General features: G+C 38.0%; 1 protein-coding gene across 4 annotated transcripts; it reads left to right on the top strand.

Annotated features, from left to right (window-relative positions):
* The first annotated feature begins 1,218 nt into the window (after window positions 1–1,218).
* LOC18427577 (vacuolar protein sorting-associated protein 28 homolog 2) lies at window positions 1,219–20,761 on the top strand. 4 transcript variants are annotated; one of them, XM_088849920.1, is made up of 4 exons: window positions 1,219–1,906; window positions 3,711–4,016; window positions 20,048–20,080; window positions 20,506–20,761. In XM_088849920.1, the coding sequence occupies exons 1-2, from the start codon at window positions 1,499–1,501 to the stop codon at window positions 3,960–3,962; spliced, it is 660 nt and encodes a 219-aa protein (XP_088706046.1). In that variant the 5' UTR covers window positions 1,219–1,498; the 3' UTR covers window positions 3,963–4,016; window positions 20,048–20,080; window positions 20,506–20,761. The 4 variants fall into 4 exon arrangements, with proteins under 4 accessions (XP_088706046.1, XP_006836689.1, XP_088706047.1 ...); XM_006836626.4 differs by lacking the exon at window positions 20,048–20,080; XM_088849921.1 differs by lacking the exons at window positions 20,048–20,080; window positions 20,506–20,761 and adding an exon at window positions 9,818–10,022.
* Window positions 20,762–21,423: the final 662 nt, after the last annotated feature.

Genomic DNA, 21,423 nt, shown 5'->3' with positions numbered 1-21,423 from the left:
GCAGGCGTCTGACTATTTCCAAATCCCTGAGTTTTAGTGTTTTGTTGTGTTCCTAATCTAAAATCCCCGAAGATTGTCCATCCTTCATGCTCACCTGCACTGTCGTGCTCATCCCTACACTTTTGCTGTTGGGACTCGATATGTGAATAATATGGCTGGGATAGGGTGGTCTCAGAATCACCATCTCTCTCATTTTATCTTTGAATAATATGGATTAAAAAAAAAAAAACCAATTTTCAAAAAAATCGATCATGGATTAAAAAAAAACATCACAAATTTTCAAAAAATTCTATCATGGATTACAAAAAAAAAATTCGATCATGGATTAAAAAAAAAAACTCACAAATTTTCAAAAAATTCAATCATGGATTACAAAAAAAAACAAACAAAAAAAAAACAAAAAATTCAATCGTGGATTACAAAAAAAGAAAAAAACAATTCGATCATGGATTACAAAAAATTCAATCATGGATTACAAAAAACTCTATCATGGGTTACAAAAAAAGCAAAAAACAAAAAATTCGATCATGGATTACAAAAAAAAAAACAAACATTTCGATCATGGATTACAAAAAAAAAAAACAAACATTTCGATCATGTATTACAAAACATTCGATTATGGATTACAAAAAATTCTATCATGGGTTACAAAAAAAACAAAAAAAAAACAAAAAATTCGATCATGGATTACAAGAAAAAAAAAACAAAAATTTCGATCATGGATTACAAAAAATTCGATCATGGATTACAAAAAATTCTATCATGAGTTACAAAAAAAAAAAAAAAACAAAAATTTGATCATGGATTACAAAAAAAAAAAAAACAATTCGATCATGGATTATAAAAAAATCGATCAAGTATTACAAAAAAATCTATGACAATTCCCATTTTTTTCGCCGATTCGATCCGTCTATAACGATTTTCGAATCGAACCGGACTCCGATTCGAGTCGTCATTTTTTTAAACACCGGTTTAGAGCGTAAGCCCTGTACAAACCGCACTCTTTATTTATTAGCTCGTATTCATGATCCTTAAAAATTAAGACAAAAAATCCATCTTAAAAATACGATTTTCAAAAAAGACTTTCAAGCGGTGCCTCCTTTTTCCATGCACGCGTAGAAACCGTGTCGTTCAATTTTCGATAATAAAAAAAGAGATTTCGTAAATTTCCGTACTCACGCGGACGTAATAGGGGAGTTTTGAAGAAATTGTAAAGATGGGGGAAAATCACTCGTAGAGAGAGAGAGAGAGAGTAATCGAAGAGGAGGAAGTCAAAGAGGCAGAGGCAGAGCCCGAGGCCGAGGCCGAGGCCGAGAGAGAGTAATCGAAGAGGAGGAAATCACAGAGGCAGAGGTAGAGGCCGAGAGAGAGTAATCGAAGAGGAGGAAATCACAGAGGCAGAGGCCGAGATAGCGTAATCGAAGAGGAGGAAATCACAGAGGCAAAGGCCGAGAGCGAGAGAAAAAGAGAGGGGAGAGAGAGAGAGAGCAGTGGTGCGATGGAGGTAAAGCTTTGGCACGACAAGCGGGAGCGTGAGATGTACGACAACTTTGCGGACCTTTTCGCCATCGTGAAGACGACGGAGAAGTTGGAGAAGGCTTACGTCCGCGATGTGGTGGGCGCCGCCGAGTACGAGGCGGAGTGCGCCAAGCTGATCGCCCAATTCCGGACCCTGGCCACTGCCCTCAGGGACACTGTCCCCAGCGTCGAGCGCTTCCTGGACACCTACAGGGCTGACTGCCCTGCGGCCGCTAACCGGCTGCTGGTGGCGGGGGTCCCCGCTACCGTGGAGCACAGGTCCTCGTTTGCATCCGACCCGTCGTCTGCGGTGGCTGTGGCGGAGTGCGTGCAGCACTTCATCACGGCCATGGACTCGTTGAAGCTCAACATGGTGGCTGTGGACCAGGTGGGTGGAGCTCTAGTATTTGATCTCTCTCTGTATATGATGATGATGATTTTTTTTTTGGGCCTATTTTTTTTGATTTGAGGTTGAACTTTGTTTCTGTTTCTCTCTATGATGATTATTTATATTTTTCTTCCAGTTATGATTTGAAGGTTAAAATTTTGGTTGTTTAGGGGAAATTGAGAAAGGGTTTTGTTCTCTCTCTGATCTAAATTTTGATCCAGTTAGATGAAACTGAGACAGAGTATTGGGCCACTTGCTCTTTCTCTAACTCTCTCTTAGACCTAAAAGTCTCTCTATTTCCCTGAAACTGAAATGCTATATGGAGCACAAAATTACATCTCTGTAGCTGAAATGGTGCCGTTTTACGTCTCAATTTAGGATACTCCATATTCCGTCTACTGAGCTGCAGTTGAATTGGGTCAAGGTTCCTCTTTCTGAGACACCAAATTCTTTTGATCTTGCTGACAATACAATTGTGTTTTGGGCCTTAGCTGAAACTAAAATGGGTCGCAGCACCCCTATGCTTTTGGTAAAGCAATGTCTTTTTTATTCTTTTTCTTTTTTGGCAACTTTAGAATTTGTACAGGAACCTCATCCCTTGTATTAATTTGTATGAGGGATTTGCAGTTGATATAATATTTACAATGGGCCTCACTAAATTTTTTTCCTTTTCTTGATTGCTACATAATGAATTAATGACCTCATTACATTTGTTCTATCTCACTCAATTGAGAAATTTTATTTCTTATCTTTCATATATATATATATATATGTATATATATATATATATTCTATTACATTCTTTGGTGGTTTTTTTTTTTCAGAATGTTACTTCGAATTTTCTTTGTCATGTTCCTTCTTATTGCTTGAATGATGTGATAATAATCTTCTTTTACTCCCCAGTTTCTTTCTTGTCATATGACCTGAATTAGGGTGGGGAGGCATTCGAAAGCTTTGTTAGGAATTTGTTTTTAAACTTCTTTCAGAACCAATTTGTTAGGAGGCTTTGGATGTTTGAGCCAACTATGGCTCTGGTGTTGATCTAAGTGATTTCTTTCCAAAATCTCACCCACAAGGCACATGTAATGAAGAGGTGATCATGGTCTTCAATCTCCACTTTACAAAGGGTCCATCTGTTGCGGCCAAAGCAACCCCATTTTTGCACTCTATTGGAGGTTGCTAGCCTCTTTTGATAAGCTACCATGTAAACCATGAGGCTCTCTGTGTGTTGGTTTTTTTCCATGTAGCCTCAACTGTTTTTGGCCACATGTTTTTAGATAATTTCGTGGGCGCTTTTTGAGGTAATTTCTACGTATATGTCAGGACCCATTTTTGTTTGTATTCACCTCCTATGCATAGAGGTAACCTTCTCTAAGATTATTTTCTAATATTAGTTTCCAAGCCCTCAATCCCCTTCCTCTTGTGGGGAGGGAAAGTCACCATGTATTTCCATCTCCCAACTGGGAGTTGGTTGGGGATCTTCCAAGGCCCAACTCTCTTATGATTTCCTCAAGAATCAAAAATCAATTTTGAGTTGTCTCCAACAACCCATTGGCTGTTTCTATTAGTGGGTTGTCTATTGTATTGCTTGCCATGCCCCTGACTTTCTCCCCAATATTTTAGAGTTCCATAAGGTAAAGCACTTTCTCTATTTTAAGATCTCAAAGTCGAACTATTTTGCTGAAACTGAAAATTTCCTCTCTCTATCTCTCTCACATGCACACACAAAACACACACTTTCTCATCACTTTATCAATTTAATGGATTCTTTATTTTAAATTCAAGCATTGTTTCTGTGGACCAGGTGCACCCATTGCTCTCGGACCTCCTCTCATCACTCAACAAGGTGCCCCAGATTGGGCCTGACTTTGAAGGTAAGACGAAGACGAAGGAGTGGATTTCAAGGCTTGCAAAGATGGGAGCAGCTGATGAGCTGACAGAGGGGGAGGCAAGGCAGCTGCTGTTTGATCTTGACTCATCCTATAATTCATTCATTGCTGCCCTGCCCAAGGCACCCCCTTCTTCGTCGGCTTCATCCTCGGGTGGTGGTTCTTGACTTGCTGTGGTGGTACTTTTTATTCTACTCACCAAGGCTGCACCTGTTTCTCTGGTACATTGTTCTCTCTCTCTCTCTCTCTCTCTCTCTCTCTCTCTCTCCCTTCTTCCCTCCCTCCCTCTCTTCATTGAACTCGAATTCCGAAGTTTTTGTATCTTTATCTCTCTATGCCCACACACAATTTCTCAATTCTACATCTCTCTCTCGCTCACTCCTGTTGTCTTTCTTACGATATTAGAGCAAAACACAAGCTCCATTATGCAAATCTCAGTTCTCTCTCTCTCTCTCTCCACCCCCTTCCCTCTCACACGCATCCAAATGGAATGTAGATGATTCCTCTCTTCAAACTGAGGTTGTTGTAACCATAGGTACTGGCATCTTCTAAGGACCACTCCGGAAGCTCGATCCCATGTTTGAGCCACGAGATCTCAATTCTGAGCGTTTCCTTGATTTAGGGATCTCGATCCTGGAAATTGAGGAACTAGATCCCAAGTTAATGAGATCCATCCCAAGTTAATGGGATCCAGATCGCTATGCCCAAAATCATGGTTCCGTGAGTAACTGGAAACGCAATTCCACCAAGTTGGAATCAACTATCTTCTACTTTGGGAGCAAGTTTCACCAACACATTTTTAGGTTCATATACAATGAGCAAGGGTCTCCAATTTCTTATGACGTACAAACTTTCTAAAGGCTCTGATTTCCTATACATTTTACAGTTACGCCTTTACACACCTTGTGAATTGTGACTAGTTTCAAAGAAAGGCACCAAGAGAGGTTAGGGAGAGAGAAAGAAGATGGAAGGAGATAGAAAAGATAGTTGAGTTGTGGTTCTAATCAAGGAATGAGGTCGCGATCAATATGCTAGATTTTATTGGGGCTAGTTCATTGGGTCTTGACCACCTCTCAAAGGAGTTCTATCGCTTGAGTGTTGGTCACCCAAATTGAGCCACTCATAGGGTTCCCTTATAGTGATGGAATAACATATAGGCTTGGAAATATGAGGTCTCTCGTCTATATTCCTTGAGCTTCTAACAATCTTTGATGGAGGAGGGCTATTGAGAATTATCTGTGGCCACCCCACCCCCCCCCCTCCCTCCCACCCCCTTGGCCTCTCTCTCTCTCAAAGGAAAGCTTATTTATTGCAGCATTTTTTGTTGAAAACAATTTATCGCAACGATCTTAAATTCAATCATCAATCAATAGTCAAGTGAGAAAAGTCAAATTCAACCGATTGGTGCCAAAAATGAGGTCGTGTGCGTATGTAGGCAGACCAATGTAAGTATGTGTACGCTTTTTTTAGTGGGCCTGCATGAGTAGTTTTTTGGAGGGAAATTTGCTTAAATAGTTGTTCAATGGAATTCATTCCTGAACTAGAATATCATGGATAAGTGATCTTTGGAAGCCTTGATCTTAAGCTCAACAAACCTTGATCCCATTCAGTTTAGCATTCACTCCGGTGCAGTTATGGAACGTGCTCCATAATGTTAGGGTTCTCGATCCCTTAACCTCATGATATATGGAACTCATTCTCTCAACTATGGCTCTTCAAGCCTCCCTCGCTCTTGTATTGCCGTTTTCGATCCCGAAGCCCCTCTTTCTCCTATTCCCAGTAACTATAGCTTTGCCATGTTGGCTTTCTTTTTTTTCCTTTGCTATTGTTGGCAATAAACTGATTCCTCATTTTGGATTATTTTATACCCCTTCTCACTACCATAGCTTTGTCAAAATCACAAATCCTAGGCATAGAATCAACTAAACCTGGCTGAATATGGCAAAACTTGGCCCTAAATCAGAAAACCCTAGTTTAGCATTCACTCCTGTGCAGTTATGGCATGTGCTCCATAATGTTTGGGTTCTCGATCCCTTAACCTCATGATATATGGAACTCATTCTCTCAACTATGGCTCCTCAAGCCTCCCTTGGTCTTGTATTGCCGTTTTCAATCTCGAAGCTCCCCTTTCTCCTATTCCCAGTAACTATAGCTTTGCCAAGTTGGCATTCTTTTTTTTCCTTTGCTATTGTTGGGAATAAACTGATTCCTCATTTTGGATTATTTTATACCCCTTCTCACTGCCATAACTTCGTTAAAATCACAAACCCTAGCCATATAATCAACAAAACCTCGCTGAATATGGCAAAACTTGGCCCTAAATCAGAAAACCCTAGACTTAGCTATAGTTTTTTGATGTTGTTGTTGAAGAAACCCTAAGCTCTGATACTAAATTGATGTAAGGAAATTTGAAGAATGGTAAAAACACCAAGCTTTTCGACCCAAACACATGCAAAACTTGGAGAAGGCCTAAAGTTTATTCCTCACCCAAGCTAGGGTTCAAATCCTAAGCTCTGTCTTCTTAGGTTAATCACGTGCTAGCCTTCTAGGGCCCCCCCATGCACCTCTTAAATAATCTTTATTTATTGTTCAAAGGACATTAATTGTCCATACAAGTAAGAAATTGACATCCATGTCCGAACCTAAACATAAAAGTCCAAAATGGCATTAAACAATATTAAAAATTTCAGAAATACCACTATGAACAGTAACCCATGAATAGTACATGTGAATAGTAACTAGTGAATAGTATGTAAAAAATATAAAAAAAAACCCCTAGAATCCTTAAAAGAGTTAAAAACCCTAAAACTAAACACTAGAACTAAAATTAAAATGTACCTCATTTGGAAGTGAATAATTTTTTTTTGAATATGTTAACGAATGAATGAAAATTAAAAATAAGATTAATCTTTGCTTTCATGTTAATGCAATGGGTGGGAACCCCTAGCTAGCTTAGTGAAGAAAGACATATTTATGTTGGTATTGTTTGCTTTTGGCTTCTCTCTCAATTTGTGGGCATAATATCATTCTTGTTGTTCGCGATTTTGCAGTTATTTTATGAATACTTTCCCTTGCTTGATGGGTTGCGTTTTCTTTTGGTTGACAATACCGAATCAATGGTTTTTATGTGTTATTTAGTTTTGAAACCTGATGTCCTCTTTTAGTTTTATCTTACTCTGATTAGGAGTTTTATGCTTCTCATCTATTTGTCTTTTATTTATACTTTGTTTGGGTGTTATTAATTTTGATTGAGTCTTATTTAGTGATAAACTTGCTCTCGAGAGGAGAAGTTGGTGATCCTCTCAGCTCTTTAGGGATATCACATAAAAGTTTTCAAAAGAATTGATGATCTCAAAAAATGTTGTTGTCGTCTCTGTGATTGTCAATGCCATTGCTTGTCATGAATCACTTATAGCATCTGAGGGACCTCCCTGAATCATGATAACATGGAAAGTGCACTTGGACAACCTATATTCTATTAAGGAGTGCTGCTGTTTTCCCTCAAAGGAGTAGTCGTCCCCTAGAGATTCCATAGTTTGTGTCTGTTATGAGTCTTCATTGTTCTTGACAATTGTCTCCTTCCTTGTTCGTAATGCCAGCTTCTCCTAATTTTCCAAGCAAGGTTCAACTGAAAGTTAAGAATCTCTATTGGCGGATTAAATTGGTTTTTTGGATTGATAGGTTCATAGATGGGTGATGCATGACAAAATTATTCTTATATTTAATTTTTATTAAATTTCAAAGGATATATAGTTTGATTTTAGTTTTAGGGGTTATTTAGGGTTTGTAAGTTTTTTAGGGATTCTAGGGTTGTTTTTTATGTATTTTTTGTTCATATTCATTGGTTATTATTTATGGTTACTGTTCACTTACTATTTACTGGTGTACTGCTTATGGGTTAATGTTTATAGGGTTATTTTTAAAATTTTTAATATTGTTTAAGGCCATTTTGGACTTTTATATTTAAGTTAGGACATGGGTGTCAATTTTTACTTGTATGAACATTTAATTCTCTTGAACATTAAATATTATTATTTAAGAGGTGCTTGGTGACTAGAGGGGTCATTCTGCATTTTTAGAATTGAAAAAGAAAGGAAACCTTGGGCTTTTGGAACCCTAGCTTCGGGTGAAGAGGAAATCTTAGGTTTTTCGAAGTTATCGCTTCCGTTTGGCCTGAAATTCTTGTTGGTTTTTCTGTTCTATAAACTCCCTTACATCAATTTGGTATTAGAGTCGGGCTTTTTTGCACAACAAAGCTTGGAAACTACAATTGAGTCTAGGGTTTGCTGATCTTGGCTCTAGTTTTTCCAAATCAGCTCAGATCTTTCTAATTTTAGCGAGGTTTTTATTGATTCTTTGTCTAAGGTTTGTAATTTTGGCGAACCTATTGCAGCCAGAAGGGTCTGTGGAAGGGGGATTTTTGTAGATCCAGTTCTGGGTGATGTAGAAATCGAGTAATTAAAAGGCAAGCTTGGCAATTGAATTAATAGTTTGCGAGCATTATTTATGGGTAAGACGGTGATCTTTCCACCCAAAGAAGATGTCGAGTACAAACCTTTTCACCTTCATGCTTCTCATGAAAAGTTCGTTGACGAGGAAAGTGATAGAAGACCTAGACATGGGGAACATCACTCTTGCGTTTTTTATTTGAACTTTGAAGGACATTTTTTATTTTGAAGCAAGTTGTATCGAATATCAGCAAGTTCTAGATTGAGATTTTTCCACTAATCTTCTATACATACTTAGATGAAGAACAAGATTTTGTAGGAGATCTGATCTATGATGATAAACAAGATTTCATGGTTGAACTCAATTTTGACGAAGAAAAAGATGAAAAGGACTCCAGGTAGAATCAACAGGTAAAGTTGTTGCTTTAGTCATTGAATCCAATGATTATCTCGAAGATGCAACCGTGGAATATTCTAGGGCTGAGCCTAGGCATTTTCGGTAGGGTAATATGGCTGAACTCGTGCAATTTCAGCAAATTTATATGGCTAAACAAACTCTATGGGCATACAGTGACCCTTTCCTCGAGGGTGTCTCAAAAGTGTTTATAAATATATCAATTGATTTCAAAGCCCCAATGTCAATGCATCATTGTTGTATTTTGATTGAGCCAATAAACCGCAAATCCAAGAGTTCAAAGCTTAATGTTCGGGTTGAAGAGGGTTATGGAATTAATTCGAAATTTTTCTTAGCCTACTTCAAAACTCGAGGACAAGTTTTCTTCAACCTTGGGAGAACGATGCAGGATTTTAATTTTTATTCATTTCAAAGGTTGTATGTTTTAATTTTAGTTTTAGGGATTATTTTTATGGTTTTTAATGTTTTTAAGGGATCTACAATTGTTTTTTATGCTTTTTATTACTATTGACTGGTTACGGTAATGTTCATATGGGGTATTTCTGAAATTTTAATTATTGTTCAAGGGTGTTTTAGATTTTATGTTTAAGTTAGGACATGGGTGCTTTTATTTGTATGGACATTTAATGTCCTTCAACACTAAATATTATTATTTAAGAGTTGCTTGGGGCCTAGTGGGGTCATTCAACAACGTGATTTTCAGAATTGAAAAAGAAAGAAAAGATTAGGCTTTGAGAACCCAAGTTTAGGTGCGGAAGAAACCCTAGGTTTCTCCAAGTTATTGCTTATGTTTGACCTGAAGTTCTTGTTGACTTTACTGTTCTATCAATTTTCTCACATCAATGGTGATTGTTCACAATCTTAGATAATTGCAAATTGGAAACTTTTCTATCCTAAAAAGGCCAAACACATTCTTTGATTTGTTTGAATGAAATGCATATATTGTCCATAGTCCCATATTCATTTTGATGGGTCATAATCAAGTCAAATTCTTACTAATACTTACTTCTCCATTACCTATAACCTTAGAGGCCTATAGGCAATTATGTGGCTACTTACAATTTTGAAAAAGTGCATCTTTATTATCTCTTATATTCTTAGTTATAATGATTCTTCAATCAATAAGGGCTTATAAACGGTTTCCCATTTGGTCTTGCAGCTCTTTCTGATTACTATGCTACGATTTGCAATACAAATTTTGGGATGAAGAACATGTATTGAGAATGCCAGCGGTTCAATGACACTCTCAAGATGTCAATGAAATTGACAACAAATTCAGCAATTCACATATTTTTTTTTTTTTAAATATATGCAAAAAAATTGCTGAAACAATGAGATGAAATATTTTGAACTATTTCTTGAAATTGCGTGTTTGCTGGACTTTAGATCGAATACCCCTCGTCAAATCAGATAAAAATGATTTTTCTGCTCATTGAGCTGCCACACTTCTGAGATCAAATATAAAATTTATGTGTTGAGGAAATTCCTCTCATCATGAAAATGTGAACATTTCCTGCAAGTCTGGCATTGAATCATTCTGTTTTCTTTTTGATAATTCACCTCGTATAAAGCAAGAGGGATATAAATCAAGTTGTACAAAAAGGCACATGTAAATGAAGGCTTGGACCACCACAAAGAAAAAAAAAAAGAAAAAAACAAAAACTAGAAGAAAAGGGTAGATAACAAGCCAGTGTCAATTGGGGCAAAAGCAGTAGAGATATCTAACATCATGGCTAAGAATCTCTAGTGAGCTCAAGTTCACTCATTCCTTTTGCAAGTTTCCTTGGCTTCCTTAACAACATCACTAGGCATCTTGAAAAGAGACATGTAGTAAAATGGTAAATTTGCCGGAGCTGCTTTTATCAATGTCACACGGCTCCCTAAAGATAACTTCCAAGAATCAAGTTTATATTGCATTCTTTGAATCAACGGATCCCAAGGAGCCTAGGTTATATTATTTTCTGATAAAGGTAGCCCTAGATATTTTATTGTGAAGCATCCAATCCCACAATCAACCATTTCTGCAAACTGTTTAACTTTACTTTCCTCACAAGCCACCCTATAATATGCGTCTTTGCACTTCAAAAGCTCCTAAGAGATCTCTTCAAAGGTTGGACTTCCAAGTTGTTAACTCCACAATAAATCAATGTGTCATTTGCATATAGTAGATTTAGTGTTTGAAAATTTGGCCGTCCGACTGCTTAGGAGGCCGCCTAGGCGAAAAATTTCAAAAAACGCCTAGGCGTTGTCTGGGTGGTGGAATTATGTGGCCTATTTTCGGGCGCCTGCCTACGCGGGCAAGGTGCCGCCTAAGCGCTACTGGCAGCTAGGCACCCAAAACACCTAGGCGCCTGAATTTGCATTTTTGAGTATTGGGTAGATGAGATACTATTGTCCTATTATTTTTAACTTGGAAGCCATTTAATATACCTAGTTCAACTATAGATGTGAGCATTATACTAAATATTTCACCCATTATTGTGAATAAGAACATCGACAAGAGATTCCGCTGTCTAATCCTACGTGATGCTTTGAAGAAACCTTTGGGCTTACCTTTGATAAGAATAGAAAAATGTGTTGACTCCAGGTAGCTTTTTATCCACATTAACCACCTACCACCAAAACCCATTCCCTTTGTAGTTCGCAACAATATTCTCCACTCAATCTTGTCGTAGACTTTCTCAAGCTCAATTTTGCAGATAATGCCTGCTTTTTTATCAGCAATCTGGGAACTTATAACTTCTTGCGCATATAAAATGCTATCCGTAATTTGTCTATTTTTGATAAATGCTGAATAAGGACCTTTAATTACCAAAGGCAAAATAATCTTTAATCTTCTCGCCAAACATTTGGCTAGAATTTTGTGAAGATTGGATAAAAGCCTGATGGGTCTGATATCACTTAAGTTTTCAATCACCCCCTTTTTGGAAATAAACGAAATGAAAGTCGAGCTAAGGCTAACATTCACGACACTTCTATTATAGAATTAAAAAACATCATGTTAACAACTTCAATCTTAGGTCATCTAATACGAGATCTCTATCTCCAGTACATCTCATCAGCCTTAAGCCATTCATGCAATTCCTAATTTTGATTATTACATAAGGCTATATCTTCCATCTCAATTACTCGAGAATCTCATTTTTCATGTCTAAATTATGTATCTTTGACCTAGTCTTCTCCACCTTCAACTTATAATTAATAACAGTCATCTTTCTCCATTCTATCAACTCCCTTATCGCATCTTGCACTTTTTTGGAGGCCACATAGCCAGACCACCCTTGCACATCAGTTCTACTCCAAGCATCTATAATCTGATTCATAGCTTTTTCTTTTGTCCATGCTATCTCAAATTTAAAGTAACCACTTCCTCCTATCAAAGATTCACGTTCCCATATTAGAGGAAGATAGTCAGAAGAAAGTTTTGGAAGGGCACAAGATGAACCTCAGAGGACAAAGCTTAGCCCAACCAGGATTAACTAGAAAGTTGTCTCGACAGGTCATAATAGGATTCGTAGAGCAGTTATTTGACCAGGGCCTAGCCGTTGGAATGTCCAGTAACTCGAAACTATAAATGAAATTAGAGAAAGATCTCATACAGGGATTAATTCTATGCTCAACACTAGATTCATCGGGCCATCTGATAGCATTAAAATCCCCACCAATGTGCCATGGTAAAAAAAGTGCCCCCCCCCCTTCCAACCCCCCAACTCTAGAAAGCTCAGCCCACAAATCGGGCCTACAAACAAAACTGTTAGGTCCATAAACATTTGAAACAAGCAAACGAAATCCAGTAGAAATATGGAAAAAAATACACGAGATAGACCATGATTCCACACAAGACAATTCGCACAACCAAACCGAGGGGTCCCAAATAGTCCAAATGCCCCCTGACAAACCAACAAAATCTTTACAACAAAATTGTATGGGTCTTCTACTCCATACAACCCTGACAACAAACAAATTAGGACTAAAATCTTTATTTCTTGTACCAAAACTAAATTAGGGCATTTTTTCTTAACCAACGAAAGAAACTCTGATTTACGTTTAAAACTACAAAGACCCTTAGTATTCCATGAAAGGATTTTGATCATTGAGACAAATAAGAAGAGCCATGTCTGGTAGCATACCTGCTAGCAGACTTGGTCTGGGCACCAGGGTCATTCGGCTTATGACTATGACTTTTCACCGCGCTTTTTATGCCCTCAACCTTTTCTTTATCGAATTCTCTCACATTCCTGCTACTAGCTTTCTGCTTCTTCGTTAACCACTTACTCGCTAGACTTTGCATTGCTTCAACCGCATCCACGATCTCCTCCATTGAATCTTCTGCCTGAATATACATGCCCTCTAACATTTGGTAAACTTGAACTTGTGATTCATTATTCTCCTCTTCTACTGCCAGAACCATCCGCAATGGTAGCTCATATACAACAGATTCCTCATTAGTCCATTGCTGCATTTATTGGTAATAAGGGTGGTAACGACAGTTCTTTTGCTTCTAATGGCGATGTTAATGGTAGATTGCCCTATGCTCATAATTGCTAGAGTTGACTCACAGGTGTGCACAATAAACCTGATCTGAAACCATGTGTCTTGGATGGGTTTTGTGAAGATACTGCAATTTTAAAAGTTACAGAGGCAATTTGTTGTGCAAGAAGAAAGAAGAAAGGTCTTACAATCAACTCTGCTTGGATCTTTTTCTCCGCCATTAACAAATCTTGGAGGGTTAGATCATTGGGCATGGAAGGTGTGGAACTTATCTGAGATACCTATTTGCAAGTTTTATATGAATCACTTTGTGCTATTCCTCTTGTTTGATAAAGATAATGGTGATGCGATTCTTCAAAGGAAACATTGGAGGTATAGAGGAAAACTCTTAATAACTCAAGACTAGTCTGTATCTTTAAAATTTTCAAAAATCGTCCTTGAGAGATGCTGGATTAAGGTGGAAGGGTTACCAATTCATGTGTTGAATTATGAGGTATTTAATCAAATTGTGGAACTATGTGGTAAATATTTGGAAGTGAATTGGAAATATGTGATTGGTTTTAACGTTGGTATTCTTCGTCTAAAAATTGAAATAAATTCAAGAAAATCGCTTTCCTGAGAATATCATCTTGAAAGCTGAACGTTCTAAATTTTTGCTTAAAATTATGATAGAGGTTCCCTTGGGCCATGGGGCTAGTCGAAGATCGGCTAATATAGAATCAAATCATGTCAAATTAGATGGAGATGAGGAAGGTTGGCAATAAATCAACAGGAACAAGAATATGTATGCTCATCTTGATACTCATGGCCAAAATGGGAAAAATCAACTATTAAGAAAGCCATTGGAGATGTAGTTGAAGGTTCTGGGTAGGGGTAAATGGGGGGATATGTGTTTCAATCAGGGTAATATCACGTGGTATAGGAAGGTTTGGAATTCTTGAGATGGTTTTCAAAAAAGTGAAACGGGCAGTAAAATGTTATGGCATGTCAAGCAAAATGGTATGAAGGGGCAAAATGGGGAGAAAAAAGTTAGTCATGTCAAGCAAGATTTGTTGTTAAGGATTGAAAGGAATGGAGGGATAGACGGTGATAAAGGTGGCATGATAAGTACTAACAACGGTCAGAAGGGTAATTTGGTCAAGGAGAATTCAAGGAGTCATGAATTCTGGGGCATGATAATTACTAACGACGGTCAGAAGGATAAATTGGTCAAGGAGAATTCAAAGAGTCATGATTCATGAATGTCTAGGGTAGGATGGTAATAATACTATGATGGATGTGAGTTGGCGTGTTAATGGGCAGTATGAGGAAATAACAGCTAGGCATGATCGGATGGTTGAGTGTTGTGGTAACATTGAGATGAATGGTGATAAGGCATGCAACCTTTGATGCCAGGAAGGTCAATTGAATAACATGGATGTATAAGATATGCTGAACGGGATTTCGAAATCCCTTGGGAAGTGGAATCAGGGACAGGTGGGGGCTGTGAGGGACGTGGGAAATTGGACGGGGTAAGGAAATGGCGACAGTTGAGAAGACAGGGAGTTATGTAAAGGTGCAAGAGGAAAAGATGGGGATAGTGTAAGGATGGCTTTTATGGAAAAATAAAGAACGCAAACCTATTCAGAAGCTTGTAAGATTGAGATTTGAAGGAGATATTGGAGACATGAAGAGATTTCTTCCATATAGGAAATCCGCAGTAACTTCTAGACCATGGCCCCCAAAGAATTTTGATTGCAACGATTGGCCTCAAGATTAGATAATCAAGATAGATGTAGAAGAAGATTGTAGGAATATGGGGGAAATGGTTTAGAATTTGGAAAGGAATACCCAATTGTTGTGTTTGAGACTAATGAATCTTCAATTCTCAGCAATGGACAAATGAGGAGATTGTTGTAGATGTGTTACCCTTACGCATGGTTCCAGCAGTAGAAGATGTGAATCATGGACCGCGTATCCAAGTTCACAAGATCTTAGAGGCTATGACATATTTAAGCAAATGACTCAATGGATGTGATTGTGGAAGCAATAGAAGCAATGCAAAGGCCATAGAATAAGCAATCGAAGAAGGAGCAAGCTAGTCGCAGGAAGGTGAAAGTTGTTGACAAAGGAAAGATTGTGGACTAAGAAGAGCGTGGTGAAAAGACGTAGCTAGAAGCCGGATGACCCAAGTGCTCAAACCATGTCTGTCAGTAGGAATGCTACCAGACATGGCTCTTCTTCGTTGTCTCAATGATACTGTTTCTTTCTTGGAATACTAGGGATCTTTGCAGTTTTAAACACAAATCAGAGCTTCTTTTGTGGTTAAGAAAAAGGGCCCTGATTTAGTTTTGTTGCACGAGCAAAGACTTTTAGTCCTAATTGGTTTGATGTCAGGGCTGTATGAAATTGTTTTCTAATTTCATTTCGAGCTTTGAGCTTTTGGACATCCCAGCTGCAGGAGCCAGGTTTACCTAGTCAAACAATTGCTCTGCTAATCCTATTATGATCCGATTGAATCACTTTCTAGTCAATCCTGGTTGGGCTGAGCTTTTTCCTTTGGGATCAGCTCGTGCCTTTCCGAAGCTTCTTTTGACCATATCCCTCAGATATGGGAAAGTGAATATCTGATAATAGGTGGAGGTTACTTTAAGTTTGAGATGGCGTGGACAAAGGAAAAATCTATGACTAATCTGTTTATAAATGCTTGGAATAGAAATGATGTGCAAGGTTGGTCTGATCATGTGGCGTCCAAAAAAGTGCAAGTTGTGAAAAGAGAGTTGATTGAATGGAGAAAAAGGAATGTTGTTAATTATAAGTTGAAGGTGGAGGAGATTGTGTTAAAGATACCTGAATTAGATATGAAGGAATGGGATTTTGGAATAATTGAGATGAAAAATGTGGCTTGCCGTAATAATATAAATAAGGAATAACATGAATGGCTTAAGGCTGATGAGATTTATTGGAGACAAAGATCTCGAATTTGATGGTTAAAACAAGGGGATTTAATACCTGTTTCTTCCATGCAACTGCAAATGTTAGAAAACGCATACACAATATTCAAGGACTAAAAATAGATGGGTTTGTGGAAGGGGATGAGGTAGGCTTGAAAAATGCAATTGTTAAGCATTTCCAGGGGGGTTTCTCATCTGATTTTGTCCCTAACATTGATTTTAGTCAAGTACCCTTTCATAGGTTTCCTTCAGAATGGAGAACATGGATTGAGAGATCTTTTACTGAAATGGAAATCAAAGAAGCCGCATTTAGTCTGGCAGGGGATCATACCCATGGACCTAATGGGTTTCCATTGGTGTTTCTCAGCAATACTAGGATTCAGCTAAGAATGAAGTTGTAAATATGATGCATGAATTCTATAATAGGGGTATTGTTAATGTTAGCCTTAACTCTACTTTCATTGTCCCTATTACCAAAAAGGGAATGATTGAAAGTTTAAGTGATATTAGACTCATCAGCCTGTTGTCCATCCTTTACAAAATTCTTGCTAATTGTTTGGCGAGAAGATTAAACACTATGCTTCCTTAGATAATTAAAGGTCTTCAATCTGCGTTTATCCAAAACATTCAAATCACAGATAGTATTCTATGTGCTCAAGAAGTAATTTGTTCTTGGATTGCTAAAAAGAAACCAGATATTATATGTAAGATTGATCTTGAGAAAGCCTATGACAAGGTTGAGTGGAGGGTTTTGCTGCAAACTATGAAGGCTATGAGTTTTAGTGATAGGTGGTTAATGTGGATGAAAGATTGCTTGGAGTCAACACATTTCTCTATTCTTATTAAAGGTAAAGCCAAAATGGTTCTTTAAAGCATCCGTAGGATTAGACAAGGGGTTTCTTTGTCCCCTTTCTTATTCACGATAATGGGAGAAATTTTTAGTGTAATGCTGACTTCTGTAGTTGAAATGGATGTGCTAAGTGGCTTCCAAGTTAAAAACAATGGGACGATAGTGTTTCATCTGCAATATACAGATGATACACTGATTTTATGTGGGGCAAGTGACCTGAAAATCCAAACTTTCTAGAGGTTTCTTAGATTTTCTGAAGTGGTGACGTGGCAGAAGGTAAACCTGCAAAAGACGCATATGATAGGGGGCTTGTGAGTAAAGTTAAAGAGTTTGCAGATATGGTTAATTGTGGGATAGGGCGATTTCCAATAAAATATCTAAGGCTACCTTTATCAGATAATAATAGAACCTCGGCTCTTTGGGATCCTTTGATTTAAAGAATGCAATATGCACTTGATTCTTGGCAATTTGAATTGTTGTCCTTGGGGGGCCCACGTGACCTTGATAAAAGCAGCCTCGGCACATTTACCAATTTACTGCATGTCTCTTTTTAAGCGTAGTGATGTTATTAGCAAACTTGAGAGTCTAATGAAAAGGTTTCTATGGGGTGAAAGTGATGATAAGAAGAAATATAATCTTGTAAAATGGGAGCAGGTGCTTTCTCCTATTCGTGATGGAGGCATGGGGATCAAAAGGCTGAAAATTATGAATAGTGCTTTATTAACAAAATGGTGGTGGAGAAGTGCTAAGGAGAAGGATCAGTTAGGGAGATGTATTCTCAAAGAAAAATATGGGGAAGATTTGGAGCATAGTATCCTGGCTAAGGGAACTAATAAGAAAGGCATTTCAGTTATGTGGAAGGGGATTGTTGCCTATAGAGATTTCTTCTTAAGATACATGCGGATGGTGGTGGGTAAAGGAGATAGTGTTAGATTCTGACAGCAAAAATGAATTGGAGACAGGCTTTTAAAAAATCAGTTCCCCCATTTATTTGCTAAATTCAATTCTAGAAGTAAGACTGTGTGTGAGATGGTTGAAGGCAGAGGTTTAAAGTCAAATCAGGACTTCCTATAGGAGGGTTAACAATGAGGTAATTGACGAATATGTTCAATGTTTGTTGTTGTAACAACAGTATTACTATTGCCCAGATTTGGAAGACATATTTGTATGGGAACCAAGTAGAAATGACAACTATTCTGTGAGTTCAGCATACAAATTGTCGTTTTATGATCGCAACAGATGGACTGATTTAGATGCAAGTAAAATTTGGAAGTGGCCAATACCTTTGAAAGTTAGAGCGTATCTGTGGTTAATGAAATTGAGAAAATTGTTTACTGTTGATATGTTGAGAAAACACGGAAAAATTATAGTTAATGTTTGTATTATGTGTAAAATGGATGAGGAATCTGTTGACCACCTTTTCCGTAATCGCTGCTATACAAAATCAGTGTGGTTGTCGGCTCTAGCGAGCTTGGCCTTCATAATGGCACTCCTCTGCGGGTCGACTGTTTTTTTAGGGATTGGTTGGTAGCAGGGCTTGGTAAGAAGGGAAGAAAGATATGGAAAACTGTAAAAGCTACTGTGTTATGGCAATTATGGAAGGAACAAAACAAAAGATGTTTTGAAAGCAAGGCAAAATCAGCTATTGAACTGTTTGAAAGAATTCTAGTAGTGGCTGAGTGGTTTGCAGTTAATGAGTGGTGGGGCGTGTCGAGAATGGACTTAATGTACAATTTGCATATTAATTAGAGAGAGTACAGTGAAGGAAACAAGGGTGGGGATTTGGAAATGTCCTGCAGAAAGATGTGTCAAGTTAAATTTTGATGGTAGCTCTATGGGGAACCCAGTCCCAGCGGGTATAGGAGGCATTATCAGTGATTGTTGAGGTAATGTGGTGACGAAATATTATGGTCCAATAGGTGCAGTGACTGATAATGAAGCAGAGTTGAGCGCGGTACTTCAAGGTATAAAACTAGTCAAAAGATTCAATACGCCTGTTATGGTGGAAGGGGATTCCTTGAATATTATTAATTGGATAAAGGAAGAGGCAGAATACCCTTGGAAGTTACATAGCCTGGTTTGTAAAGTGATTGATTGTTGTGTTGATATGGAGGCGGAATACTCTCTCTCTCTCTTCCCCCTGATTGTTGTGTTGATATGGAGGCAGAATACTCTCTCTCTCTTCCCCCCACAACCACCACCCCATCACCGCCTCGACCACCAGCATTGCGATCACTTCTGCCACCATATCACCACCAACAGTACTACCCCACCTACTCCACCACCACCACATGACACCCACCGCCACTACTACCACCATCATTCACACCGTCATTGTCACCACCCCCACCATAATCGCAATACCTCCAAGTTGCAATTCAAATTAAAACAAACAAACACCCCTAGATGGCAAATGATACTGATCAAATTGTCATTTAGTCATTACAAAATTGGAATGAAAAGGAAACACCATTTGACTAAATTTGAAATCAAAAGGCACCTAACACAAACTGTTAACTTTCTGCGTCAGTCTATAGCCAATTAGGTTCACTGTGGCAAAGGCGATTTAGGGCCATTTGCAAAGATTGGGTGTATCATTAGATTTTCTATAAGCAAGCCTTTGAGGATCCTCCCTTTGCATTTGAAACAAGGATTTTCTAGGAACTCAACCCATGTTAAGGGATTCCAACCTGAGTAAAGCAATATCTAGTATCTACATATCTATTCTTTCAGCTTGTACTCTTCCATGTTTACCAATGATGCACTTTGGGATTTTTTTTCCCCTTAAGAAAGTGCACATTGGCTTGTACTCTCATGATACCAATGGTGCACTTTGGGCTTTCAGTGCAGAGGGTACTTGCTTAGCATGCTTGTGTCTTAGATAGTAACATCTGTATTTACTTTTTTGTTCACCTGTAAACCTATGGACTGTGTTATTGGAACACCTTTGATATAATCAGCTTTAGTAATTAATTCCATTCCTGTTGTAATTCGTGCTTCTGATCTAAATTTTCACGAAAAGGCAACATGCTGCAATTGTCTGTTATGTGTTTTTATGTTTTTGTAAGAGTCTTATATTGCATCTTCTAAGCGTATTGTGTATTTTGTTTACCAGCTCATTTGACAAGAGCCCAACCACTAGTTTGAGGTGGGTATTGAAGTACATATTTGTTGAATGATATGTGTATGTTTTTATTATACATCGTGCCATAAATGCATTGATCTGTATGGGACAAATTTGTTTTTCCTTGCATTAGAGGGCATTCTGATTTGATCCAAATTGACATAATTTTCTTGGATTATTAGGTAATTTATAGCCTCATCTTAGTCGTACTTTGCTAGTTGATTGCTGGGATCATATCATGGTTATGAAAAGCGAACTTCTACGGCCCTATAAGCCATAGGGCCGTATAAGTTCCAAGGCAATATTTTATCATAGTTCCTGAATAACATTGTTTCATAACTCTTTGAAGATATGTTGTCATTGTTTATCATAGATTGCAACTAGTCATACTTTCATAGAATACAGCTGTTTCGAGTAGTAGTGTTGATGCTATTTAATGATTGTTGCAGCTTTATGCTTTCGATACGCAGCCAAGATTCAAAATTGTTACTAGGAGGCTATGTAAAGTATGGTTAATTCTTTGACGGCAAGATAAGAGCTGTACATCCAACTATTTCAATGTTTCTTTGTGTTGCTCTTTAGAAACCAAAATTTTGATTTGCGGATTGAGACAAATATAGCTCAATGCTGAAAGACACAAGAAAGTTACTTGTCAATTTGTTCATAAAAAGAATATAAAAAGGCGATGTCTTTTTATGGGGTCAATGTTAGATGCTTTGTACATCCGATCTTGGATCATGTTGTTTGTTGTGTTTCCCATATTCCGTTGTGAATATGAAATTTTTTGAGCAGCAATGAGTCTATGTGGAGTTGAATTCACTGGATTGAGCTTGTTATTTCAGTTTAGGAATTGCCTTCAAAGAACAGCTGAGAAAGGTTCATACTTATAGCTTAAGCCTAGGCCCCTTTGTCCGCTCTAGCATATTTGGGCTTTCACTATTGCTAACTCATTTTTATCTTTTTATCTCGGCAAGGAAATATCTAAAACTGCCATTGTTAGCTAACTCATTTTTGTCCTGCGTTACTATAACAACTCATTGACCTCTACCTTTGGGGTTCTCTCTCTCTCATGTCTTTGGTGTGGGTTGAAGATGACAGTCCTGTTCTATGGGGACAAGGCCCATCTCTTTAGGAATATCGGAAATTAAATTATTTCTAGTGATTTTGTTTTATTTTTGTAATTAAATAATATATGGATTCCAGCTGGTTCTGCGAAGATGCTTTTCTACTCCTGTGAATTTGGCTTCTGACGAGTGTCAGATCGAGGTCTCTCTCTCTATCTATAGTGTCAGAGCGAAGTCTCTCTCTCTTGGTTATGTCCTTATTTACCACCTTCCCCATCTTTTCCTGGTCTCTGTGAAATTCTC

The sequence above is a fragment of the Amborella trichopoda genome, chromosome 10, assembly GCF_054954075.1.
Source record: "Amborella trichopoda isolate Santa Cruz 75 chromosome 10, AtrichopodaSantaCruz75HAP2 v2.0, whole genome shotgun sequence".
NCBI classification, from domain to species: Eukaryota; Viridiplantae; Streptophyta; class Magnoliopsida; order Amborellales; family Amborellaceae; genus Amborella; species Amborella trichopoda.
Note: the sequence above shows the minus strand (reverse complement) of the source record. Positions and strands in the feature narration are given on the sequence as shown.